The sequence below is a fragment of the Oryzias latipes genome, chromosome 9 (assembly GCF_002234675.1).
Source record: "Oryzias latipes chromosome 9, ASM223467v1".
Classification (NCBI taxonomy): domain Eukaryota; kingdom Metazoa; phylum Chordata; class Actinopteri; order Beloniformes; family Adrianichthyidae; genus Oryzias; species Oryzias latipes.
In genome coordinates this window covers 20,833,141-20,845,580 of record NC_019867.2, presented here as the reverse complement: position 1 = coordinate 20,845,580, position 12,440 = coordinate 20,833,141, and the positions used below count along the sequence as shown (strand labels likewise).

Here is a 12,440-nt window from a genome sequence, read left to right as displayed (position 1 = left end):
AAGTTTTTACCAAAAAGTTATGTCTTGGTTTCATCTAACCATAGGGCATTCTCACAATCCTATTCTGAATCATCCAAATGTTCTTTACCAAACTTTAGACAAGCCTGCACATGTACTGGCTTTAGCAGGGGAAATTGAGTCCCTGGCAGCGTTGTGCTGGTACTGATAGCACCCTTTGTTATTTTGGTCCCAGCTCTTCGCAGGTCATTCACTAGGTTTCCCCGTGTGGTTCTGAGATTTTTACTCAACGTTCCTGGGATCATTTTGACCCCACGAGGTGAGATCTTGCGAGGAGCCCCAGATGGACGGAGATTATCAGGTGTCTTGTATGTCTTCCACTTCCTAATCATTGTTCCCACAGATTCCTTTACACCAAGCTGTTATACGTATTGCAGATTCAGTCTTCCCAGCCTGGCGCAGGTCAACAATTTTGTTTCTGGTGTCCTTAGACAGCTCTTTGGGCTTGGCCACAGTGGAGTTGGGAGTGTGACTGAGGTTGTGGACAGGTGTCTTTTATATAGATAATGAGTTCAAACAGGTGCCACGAGTGGAGGACAGAGGATCCTCTCACAGAATAAGTTACAGGTCTGTGAGAGCCAGAAATCTTGCTTGTTTGTAGGTGACCAAATACTTATTTTCCATCATAAGTTGCATTTAAATTCTTAAAAAATCCGATGATTTGATTTTCTAGATTTTTTTTCTCATTTTGCCCCCTACAGTTGAGGTATACCAACGATGATAATTACAGGCCTCTCATCTTTTTTCATGGGAGAGCTTGCACAATTGGTTGCTAAATAAAAACATTTTTGCCCCACTGTAAGTCATTTATGTCAAGCACTTGTGTTCTACACAGAGATATATCACTGGACAAAGGGAGTGTGACATCATCCGTAGAAAATTCCTTACCATGGGCTCCTGCGAAATGAAGCCAATTCAGTTGCAATATTTGCCATTTGCCATTGGGAACCAGTCAACAGTGGTTGGTCCAAGTTGGACTAAGTCATGTTTCTAGGGTAACTACTATAACCAATCATGAGTGAGCTTGTTTGAAGTTTACATCCCTTCCACTGAAGCAGCTCAGGAGAATCTGTCAAATGTTCGGGGTGGCAGGCCAGCAGGCACCACATGCTTTACTGAGGCATCTGAGTGGTCAGTTTATAACCTGAATAACTTGGAATTTAAAATAAATATCATCAAAAAATTAGAATTAGCAAGATGGGAAAACGGTATCAGAACAACAATGGTTATTCAGACCAATAGAATGACTGAGTAATAGCTGTTTATTTCTCTATAGAATTTTACTTCTTGGAGCCAGCAGGTACTTCCTGTTTGGAACGTGAGGGGGGAGAGGTCAGTATGTCCAGTGATAAACACTGTAAATGGTTCAACAGCATGTTAATAAAAGGTGCTCTTCAAATAAAGTGACTGATAGTCTCAGTTATCTGTCAGGATCACAATAGGAATCTTTAGTGCAATTGTGGGTATAAAAAGAATGCCTTAATCATTTTGACTACTATTATAAATAGATTAAATTTAATCATTTTTATGGAATATAAGTACAAGTCTGAAAGTATGACTCTTGATAGATGTGTAAAAAACTGAATGTAAAGTCTTGTTTCGGAAAACACTGCAAAGTGCAGCTTAGCTGTACTGTAACTTTTGGATGTGCGAGTTGAGAAGCTAAAGGTTAGTCAGTTGAAACAAGGCTGGAAAGACATCTCTGATGCAAATGCGGTGAACAATACCGTAAAGATTTAACGTTCTCTCCAAGTCAGGATGAAGTCGTAAAGACAGTACATTGTAGAAACGGTTTCCATGGAGATGTTCCTGAGGATCTAGCTACATTTGGCAGTTACAACACCCCTGTCCTCGGATGAGTGAGCATCACTACAATTGTTAACCGCTCCAAGACTTTTATGCAAAGTGACGTCCCACAGTTCCAGACTGGACTGGAGCGAACAGGCCGTTAACGACCCAGGTTATCCTAGCCAACCAGACTCCATCGCACAGCCACCGGAGACATGTTTTGAAGACCTCCCTGCTGATGGCCTCCACACATAAGGAGTCCATCAGCTTGTGAGCTGCAGCTTGAACATTATCTAATATTTATCTAAATAAAATTTGAAGTGAATTTCCAGCTTAAGATGCTTTGAGCTTGAATGTGTGATTTTTCACGCTGGAAGCATCATAATGAATAGCCTGTGTGTGCACAGAGGGAAATGTATGTTATTAAGATCACAGATGAGTAATGGAGAAGACACCTTACAAAAACAGTCAGCCATCAAGAGATGAGACTTGGCTGGCATTTCAAATATGCTTTTATTTTGATTCAGTCAAGAAGAATTTGTTCATTACAAGAAGATACATCTCTTGAGGCAAAGACTATTTTACACATTTTGTACAATGATGTGTAAAACACTTCACATAAAAAAATATAGCATAAAACCGGGCATCTCAATATTGGCAATGCTAATCATGTTTAAAAACACTATGCATGTGCAGATGAAGCTCTGTTAAGATAGTTCATTGTTTCTTTAAAGAGATAATCAGTGGTGCGAGTGCAGCAAAATCGCTTTGTATTAAAAATGTCTGTAAAATATCTGCTAAAAAAGGCTCAGATATCAAACAGAATTAAAGAAAAGAAGAAAAACAGCTTTAAAAAAAACAGATTATTAAAAGATCTGAACTTTTCAAAGATCAGAGAAGTGTTTTTGCCGTTACAGAGGTCCAGCCTAACATGTACAAAAAACTATCCTTTTTTATGGTCTTGAAACCAAACTCCTGTGCTTTTGCATCGGATTTTTTTCTGGATCCCAAAGCAGCAATTTGGCAAAAAGGCTGTTCTAGTTAATATAACAGACATCTTAGATCATTTTAAATTTGGTATGTAGGAAGCAAAGGGTTCCTGACAATAAGCAATGTTGTTCCAACATTTATCAACAGCTTAGCTATAAATTAACCTTCTCTAACTTGATTTTGCACAGATTACACAAGATGCAAATAATACAGGGTTTACAACTAATAATGGCAGATTAAAGCAAACCTGTTGGGCTGATGTGGTGGTTGTTGGCCACATCTACTAAAGACCATCCATACTTCCACTAGGAAATAGGATGTAGTGTATTTTTTGGAGCGTTATGGGATAAAAAAAAATAGGACAAATGCAGAAAAATGCATCACATTCAAAATGCCATCCAGTGTCTCTGCAAACCTCACGGCTTAGGAAAACTGCTTTGGTCATCTCACTGCAAAACACAGTCGGTGTGCACGAACTAAACATTTACATTCTGTACATTGTATTCCCTGCTCTTAATCAAGTTTTTGAACGGCAGCTTTTTCTGATCATACATACCAGCAATGAGGAAGAACAAGTTTTCCAGTGTCATTCCAATCCACGCACACATAAAAAGAAAATATCATTTCGCACAACTCTTTCATGTCTTTTCCCTGGCACTTAATATAAATAAACCATACAGACTTATCATGAAGCAACAGCTGCTTGGCTTCCCTAAAAAGCGCATGCACCACATCCAAGACTGTACCGAAAATGTGCCCCAAATCATACACCTATTTCTCCTAAACAATACAGTAACCATGCAAATGTTTTTGCTTTTTTTAACAGCTCAAAATTTGAGAAAGAGGAGACTGCCAGGAACGACATGACCTGCATCAGATTGTAGCAGCAGAAAACGTTGAATCCGCCCCACGTTCCCAATATTAGCACCCTACTGTGGCGTTTCCACAAAGCCGAAAAAATATGAAACAGCCAAATCAGAGCGCTGCTGAAATTTTTATAGGCCTTTAAAGGTTTAGGTGTCACCTTGCTGTGAAGGGCTCTCCTATGAGGGGAGCATTGACTTTCTAGTCTTGGGAGGCGGCGGTGGAGGTTTGCTCTCAGTTTTCGTTGGTAAAGGAGGTGTGAACTGCAGGAAAGGAGAGAGTTTGTGTCAGGACTTGGAATATAAAAAGAGAATATTTTACATTTATTTGCTATTAAATATGCATTAGTGAGGGGCTGATATTTTATCTGCGCAGATGTACCTCTGAAGACAATCCTGGGTTGTCAATCTCATGCGGGTGTTTCTTGGGAGGCATTGGTGGGGGGGTCCCTGGGGCGTCAATAGTATTGGCATTGTTGTCACTGAGAAGTGATGAGTAACCTAGCACAGGAGCAAGGAAAGAAAGGCCTTTCAGACCACATGCATTTGTGGATTATTGCAGGAGCTGATTAAGAATGTTCTTACACAAGTACAAAGACATTCCCTCATTTTATGTGTAAAAGACAGAAAAGTTAAAGGAAAAAAAGTAGAAGAAAAGAGAACATGAGTGGATGCAGGTTGGAGTTTGTGATGCATACTGGAGCTGCGCGGCGTGTGTGGAGTGTTAGGAGAGGCGGGGAGTGGGCTCAGTGGGTTAGAAAGGCTGAGCTGCGAGCCCTGGAACAAGGAGAGGGTGAGGCGTCTGTCTCCAAACTGTAAACTTTTGGGCCTCTGTTGCTTCTCTGGAGGAGTCTGCAGCAAAAGCAGAAAACAGATTGCCTGTACTTTCAAAAGAAATGGCACAAAGCATCCACTATCTTCACAAAAGCTAACCTGATACAGAAATAAAAGGTTCCATGAGGAGATGCAGCATGGCTTATTCAAACTAAATCCCCTTCATGATGCATCCCTAAGCACACTATAGTTAATTACTTTTTAAAATGTATTTACACAAAGTGAATTTTAATCACATACAACCCTTTTGATTGTAACTCTAAGAACACAACCTTTGTCAGTCACAGACTATTCCTAAAATAGCTTTAGTGAACCTGCAGGGAAATTTCATGGTTATCAGACGCAAAGACAAAAATAATGACGATAAATACCTGGAAGCAGCAAGAAAGAATTTTTGATTTGTATTTATTCTGCAGGTTCATGGTAACTGTAAAGTTAAATTTGCTTTCTTGTCTGGTTAGTGCATTAATTCATTATCGAAGCTTAGAGACGGTTTTATTTGTTGTTGTTTTTCCTGCGCAACAAAAGAAAGCTACATGTTTAGAACATTCTGCTTCATGATATCATGTATTAGGCTTTGATTTTTGCTCATGTTCAGGAACAGGTACTATTCAATAATGTATAAATCTGCAGTCTGATCGGGAAGACATTCACAGTATTAAACCTTTTCATGACAATTTGTTAGGTAGGAGCAAGAGAACATTTCTGTGTTATTTGTGAAAAAAGATTTTAATGCTTTAATCTTTTGTATATTTTTTTATTCTGTCATCTCCTCATTTTTTTTAATAACTGAGATCAGCATTATTGTCCAAAAGCGGTTTCGCTTTTGATTTGTAAATAAGATAAATAATGTTAATGTTTCTTAGAATGTGTTTAAGATTTACAGCAATTTTCTGAGTGAAATTGGCTACAGCGAAAAATGAAAAAGACTCTGCTAGTTCTAGTCTTGACAAAAAATGTGATCCTTGCTTCCTCCAACAGAAAAGAACTCTTAAGCATTTTCAATTTTCATTTCTCTTCCTAAAGTTGAGTCCCAGCTTTCTAATTGCGATAAAAAACAAATAAAAAATATATTCTCTTTCTGTAAAATTTAAGCAATAGAGTACCCTAAAAAGGGACTTTCAAGGACTGAGGGATCTGAACCCAAACAGAACTCATCATGCACAAACAAAAAATAAATAAATTGTTTGCATAAGGCCATACCTCGTCTGTGTCTGACTTTCTCTCTACTATGACCTGGGATTTGCTCACGCTCCACTCCTTCCTGTTCTTTCTAGCAATTCTGTTGTCGTCCTCAGTGCGGGACAGAACGGACGCCCTTCGATCGCTGGGATGGGACAACAAGGAACTGTGTGTGAATATTAAGAGTCAGTTTGCATTAAGAAGACACAGTGTTCTGTCTGGTTTCACAATGGATGAGAGAAGAAGGAACCAGGGAGATGATGCAGGGGACTAACTCTTGAGAGGAAATGCAGGAGGGTCCATCTGATGATGCAGAGCCGCTGGAGAGGCCTGAAGAGGCACTGGAGAGGGTTGAGACATTGGACATGCGCCGCAGGGTGGAGGACAGGATGTAGGGCATCACCACAGAGCCCACGCGACTCTTCTTACTCTCAGTAAGAGAGCAGGGCTAGGACACAAATAGAATTAAGCATCATCAGGGATATTGGCAGGAAAGGAGCAGAATGACAGGCAAGGGGCAGGACGGAGCAGTCTGGCTAAAGGAAGATCTATGGCAATGCTCGAATATAAAGCATGCTCTGCTATGAAGGAAAAGCATTTGATAGGACGGTAATAGGTAATAGTAATAGGTAATAGTTAATAGAAGGTAATAGTTACAGCTAGCAAAATCAAGTTCACAGTTGGCAACACACCAAGGTTATGACGCCGTAATGCTTCTCCACTTTCTCCCGAAGGTCTTGGAAGCATGTAACCAGACGATTGTGGAAGGGCTTCAGCTGCTCCGTTGCTTTCTCCCCATGGATGCGGATTCCATCTGCCAACAGAGGGATCTGGTGGGGGTGGGGTGTTTGTCAGAATGAGAGTCCCACAAAAATGTGATCCTGATTCATGACTGTCATAAGGAATTTACCTGTAGTGCAATGAGATGTTTAAGGACCTCAATACGATCGTGGTCATCAGGGTGGTTTTGCATGTATGTGTCCGTAAAGAAGGCCTGCAGCAGATAATAAAACTGTATGACAATTGGGAAACATGTTGATCACGCTCGCTTAAATATCATAGCCAGCAGCAGCGAACAGTTTCCCAGCATAAGAGGAAAAAAAAACACACCACAGTGATTCCCTAATGAATAAAAAAAACTATAGCATATAACAAGCTTGAGGCCAGCCATAAAGTTAAACAGACAAAGCTGTAGGTTGTAGTTGTACAACTCTCCTTTTAGCAGTGTAGTTTAGAATTGTAATGCAAGTTTAACCAGATTCAGTGAAAGAACATAAAGGCTGCACCGATTAAGAAAATCTGTGTCATCTGCCTGCATGGCAAGCCCCACTCATTTTTCTGATGTCATATTCTTCACCTTTTGGCTTATCCCGTTTAGGGGTCGCCACAGCAAATCAGCTTTCACTAGCTGCGGTTACATGTGCAAAATATCTTTGATCGGATTAGAATTGAATTGTGTAAATGGGCCCCGAAAAACTTTATTCAATTACAAACGTTTACATACGCTACACGCACTTTCAGTAGGAATAAATCTTTGACATTTTGACAAGCGCAGAAAGATCTAAATACCGGAAAGTGCCGTAGAAAAATAAATAATGAGTTCCGTTGTAAACAAACAAAGCTGCGACATAGAGCGAGATGATCTTCTAAACGTGCTGTTATTATTGTTATGATTATTATTAAGTGCCTGTTCACTTATAATTGTTTAAATCCAAGCGGCCAGTGCTTTATTCTTGGCCAAACAGACCCAGAAGAAGGGTTAAGATAAGGCTAATACGTGCTAACAACATTTAGATTCGAATATAGTTCAAATCAATGCGGTCAATCCCGCAATGCGCATCTTGGCTGCACGTAGATATGTGGGAGTAACATCAGCCTGTATTTTGTCTGGACACGACTGGTAACAGACTGGAATTTCTCCATTCCATAGCCGCCTCCGCCAGCTCACACACCGTCCCAAAGCCGCTCCTCTGATCGGAGACACAGTTCTCCCGGGAGACACGGCTCTCCTGAGTGTGGCAGCTCGCCTACGCAGGGCAGCCGGACGGACTGCGGTCCGAAGCCTCCTCTGGAGCGCACACCAAAGCACCCTCCACTGCCCGCAAGCTACGAGTCCGGCTGCACTGCTCAGAGACATGCTTTGCTTGCAACATGTTCACACTCCAAAGCCTCCTCTGGAGCACCACACCGTCTAAGCATGATGCAAAGCCAGCGAATTATTTATCTGAACCACGATCGGAAATATATATATAGTACAGACCAAAAGTATGGACACACCTTCTCATTCAGAGTTTTCTTTATTTTCATGACTATGAAAATTGTGGATTCTCACTGAAGGCATCAAAACTATGAATTAAAACGTGGAATTATATACATAACAAAAAAGTGTAAAACAACTGAAAATATGTCGTAGGTTCTTCATAGTAGCCACCTTTTGATTTGATTACTGCTTTGTACGCTCTTGGCATTCTCTTGATGAGGTTCAAGAGGTGGTCACCTGAAATGTTTTTCACTTCACAGGTGTGCCCTGTCAGGTGGTATTTCTTGCCTTATAAATGGGGTTGGGACCATCAGTTGTGTTGTGCAGAAGTCCTGTGGATACACAGCTGATAGTCCTACTGAATAGACTGTTACAATTTGTGTTATGGCAAGAAAAAAGCAGCCAAGTACAGAAAAACGACTGGCCATCATTACTTTAAGAAATGAAGGTCAGTCAGTCCGAAAAATTGGGAAAACTTTGAAAGTGTCCCCAATTGCAGTCACAAAAACCATCAAGCGCTACAAAGAAACTGGCTCACATGCGGGCCGCCCCAGGAAAGGAAGACCAAGAGTCACCTCTGCTGTGGAGGATAAGTTCATCCGAGTCACCAGCCTCAGAAATCGCAGGTTAACAGCAGCTCAGATTAGAGACCAGGTCAATGGCACACAGAGTTCTAGCAGCAGACACATCTCTGCAACAACTGTTAAAAGGAGACTGTGTGAATCAGGCCTTCGTGGTAGAATATCTGCTAGGAAACCACTGCTAAAGAAGGGCAACAAGCAGAAGAGACTTGTTTGGGCTGAAGAACACAAGGAATGAACATTAGACCACTGGAAATCTGTGCCACCGTGTCTTTGTGCGATGCAGAAAAGGTAAACGGATGGACTCTGCATGCCTGGTTCCCACAGTGAAGCATGGAGGAGGAGGTGTTATGGTGTGGGGGTGCTTTGCTGGTGACACTGTTGGGAATTTATTCAAAATTGAAGGCATATTGAACCAGCATGGCTACCACAGCATCTTGCAGAGGCATGCTATTCCATCAGGTTTGCATTTAGTTGGACCATTACTTATTTTTCAACAGGACAATGACTCCAAACACACCTCCAGGCTGTGTAAGGACTATTTGACCAAGAAGGAGAGTGATGGGGTGCTGCGCCAGATGACCTGGCCTTCACGGTCATCGGACCTGAACCCAATTGAGATGGTTTGACGTGAGCTGGACCGCAAAGTGAAGGCAAAAAGGCCAACAAGTGCTAAGCATCTCTGGGAACTCCTGCAAGACTGTTGGAAGACCATTTCAGGTGACTACCTCTTGAAGCTCATCAAGAGAATGCCAGGAGTGTACAAAGCAGTAATCAAAGCAAAAGGTGGCTACTATGAAGAACCTACAATATGACATATTTTCAGTTGTTTCACACTTTTTTGTTATGTATATAATTCCACATGGGTTAATTCATAGTTTTGATGCCTTCAGAATTTCTCGCGCGATTTTCGCCGACGTTTAACGCCTCGTGACTAAACAAAGGGCACCAATGTGAGTGTGCACACCAACGCAAAAAACGCCACGCTTAAAAGCGTCCTTTTTTAAAAAACGCCCCGGGTTCGTTTTTTTTGGTTTGACGCGCCGCGTCAAAAACTATACGACCAATGAGAATGGCGCTTTTGCACACGTGTCTGGAGCTTCTGAAGTTACAGTAAAACACAACTTGGGGGCGCTCAAACACAAAACTGTCTTGCTGAGCACACACACGTCACGGCGAAGAAGATACACGCCGAGTAGCGTCTACACTGCCGCGAAGAAATAAGACGAAGAAGATGCACTCACTGACGGACATTCTAAAATATCCCAGAAAACACTCATGATACATTTTCAGCTCTTGTACCAGTCAATAAAACTCCCCATGTTCTTCTCTTCACGTAACTATGGGATGTATCCAAAATCGACGTCTTTTCCGGCGTCTTTCATCATTCAACAGAACAATAACTTCTTCATTGCTGGAACTGGAGCTAGAGCTACTGGTGCTGGAAATATCCATGTTTTTTCTTTGTATGATTCTGACAAGTGCGTAAATACTTGCTCTCTTCTTCTGAGTGAAAAGCGACTTTAAAAAGCGTAAAGTTGCGCAGCGCCACCTTGTATACAGGGGGTATTTCTGTTTTACATTAAGCGCCATCTTATGTCAGGGAATGAAATTGCATGTTCGCTCGGCTCATCGTCAGCAAAAAACGCTGGGGTGTGAACACAAAAAACGTGTCGAAAAACGCTGGCGAATAACGGCTGGCGAATATTCGTACCGGTGTGTACGGGCCTTTAGTCTACAATTTTTATAGCTGTGAAAATAAAGAAAACTCTTTGAATGAGGTGCGTTCAAACCTGTTGTCTGTACTGTATATAGATAGATATACAGTAAACCCTTGTTTTTCGCGGGAGTTCTGTTCCAAAATGAACCCGTGATAGGCAAAATTCTTGAAGTAGAAACCTCTATTTTTTTTTTTTACAATTATTATACAATTCAATACTCTATTATACATTGAAAGAAAGAACAAACCATTTTACAGGCTCAAGCATTTGTTTCACAAACAAAAGAAACGTTTTTTTCAACAAATAACTTCTGTACTGTACTGTCAAATAATAATTTTAATCATCAATGTGAACAGAAGGCTTCAAATTGCGGCGATTAGCCCCGCCCACTGCGACCCGAGTCATTGGATTAAATGGGAGAAAATTTAAAATGATTATGGAAAAAATACAAAGTACAGTCAGACAAATAGTGACTCAGATGTATTTCACGGCTCTTCAGACTGAGCCGCTGCATCCTGACCCCGCTCTGCAGTGTTTTCTTCTTTGGAAGCAGGTGTGTTTGTTCAGGAGAAGAACATAGTGATAGGCAGTTGTTGTCGCTCTTTTTTCTATGGGTTTTTGAGAAACTCGAAATTGCAAGAGAATTTGCATGTACATAATGTAAAGCTGTTTTACGTACCTGTACATTTTTAACTGCAACGTTATTGACGCACAGGTAGAGAAGAAGCGGAGTGACTTTTTAGCCAATCAGAATGCAAAACACAATGCACAATGCAAATCCGTGAAGTAGCGAAACCGTGAAAAGTAAACAGCGTTATAGCGAGGGATCACTGTATAGATTTATATAGATATCGTTTTCTACGGTGAGTTCCCTCCATGTAGTCGGCAAGTCCAAATAAAGGAGCTGCAAGGTCTGCCACAGATCCAGATCAAAATCTCGTGTCCTATCTTACGGAGCTCTCCCCCACACTCACAAACGGTATGTGCGAAAAATGGAGCTACAGTTACAAAAACCAGGTTCAGATAACATATATGGAAACCTGCTAACTTCAGAAAGGGGATGGCGACCTGTTTATCTTAGCTTATTTAAACACACAAAAACAGGTGAGCTGAGACATCCATGAATGAAACTGTTCATGTCAGGAAACACTCATTTAAAAAAAACGAAAATTATTTTGCAATTTCCACATTTTGAATTTTAAAAATGAATGATATAATATAAATATTTCCACATGACTACTTCAGAACAATCTCTTTTGTGTGCATTCACATGTATTTCAAAGATCCAGCTTAATATATGGGAGTTTTTCTAAAAAGATCCGAAGAGCCTGCAAGGAAATAGCACCCTTCTTATTGTGCAAACAGAAGTTAAATACATAAACCTCAGTGAATACGTCTAAAGAAGAAATAAAAGCAAAAAAGAAACCTTTTTTTTCGCTTTTAAAAATTAATACTGACATGTCAAACTTTCAATTTGTATTAAAAGCTAGTCATGTTAAAGTGGAACGTATGTCTCTCAGACTAATCCATTTGCCTGCCAGTCATACTGTAGTTCACATTCAGTGTCGGTCCGCCTGACCTTTACCAAACAAAATGTCATCTCGACATTTTATCCTGTTAGACAATGGCTCCTGATTGTGTCATAATTAGCTTATGATTAGTAACTAAAACTGAGTATGGGGACTTCAAAGGGATGTTGAACTTAATGTTCAAAAGTACAACTGTAAAGATTATTCCGAAATGAAATTTTTAGCAGAGATTATATTGTACCTAGAAAGCACAGAACTGGTATAAAACTGGAACCTTTTCATAGTTGGAGAAGCCTCCCATGACAGCAGGGTCAACAATGCCGCTGAGCATCATGGACAGCGGGTTGATGGACAGAGAGCGATCAAAAGCTTGTTGCTGTACGAGGTTGCCCAGCTTTTCATTGGTCATCTCCATGGCCTCTATGGCGTTCTCCAGTGGGCTAAGCTCCTCCTGGCCATCAGACAAAAATGGAAAAATTTGTAACTAAAATTCAATGGAGGATTTTTTCAACAGAAACTTGGGAAGAACGATAACAAGTAAAAGCATTAAAGCTGTTCCTTACCACTGAGCTAATTTTGACTTCAAACCATTTGAGAATCCCTGGGAAGCGATAGGCAGTGATGAAGGTCGTTCTCTCAATCCACATAGTCTGTTTTACAGATTGAAATATTTA

The 12,440-nt window shown here is 40.7% G+C and overlaps 1 protein-coding gene across 3 annotated transcripts in view; it reads right to left on the bottom strand.

Moving 5' to 3' along the window:
- Window positions 1-2,300: 2,300 nt before the first annotated feature.
- dock5 (dedicator of cytokinesis 5) overlaps window positions 2,301-12,440 on the bottom strand; it is a 58,619-nt gene continuing 48,479 nt past the window's right edge. For 2 of the 3 annotated variants that reach the window (XM_011479450.3, XM_011479452.3), the window contains exons 43-51: window positions 12,330-12,416; window positions 12,041-12,217; window positions 6,586-6,669; window positions 6,368-6,505; window positions 5,951-6,123; window positions 5,697-5,841; window positions 4,358-4,511; window positions 4,042-4,160; window positions 2,301-3,923 (exon numbers count right to left, since the gene is read on the bottom strand). In XM_011479450.3, coding sequence (XP_011477752.1) covers window positions 3,840-3,923; window positions 4,042-4,160; window positions 4,358-4,511; window positions 5,697-5,841; window positions 5,951-6,123; window positions 6,368-6,505; window positions 6,586-6,669; window positions 12,041-12,217; window positions 12,330-12,416 — 1,161 coding nt within the window. In that variant the 3' untranslated portion in view covers window positions 2,301-3,839. The remainder of the gene's footprint in view (window positions 3,924-4,041; window positions 4,161-4,357; window positions 4,512-5,696; window positions 5,842-5,950; window positions 6,124-6,367; window positions 6,506-6,585; window positions 6,670-12,040; window positions 12,218-12,329; window positions 12,417-12,440) is intronic. The other variant, XM_011479451.3, reaches the window with a different exon arrangement.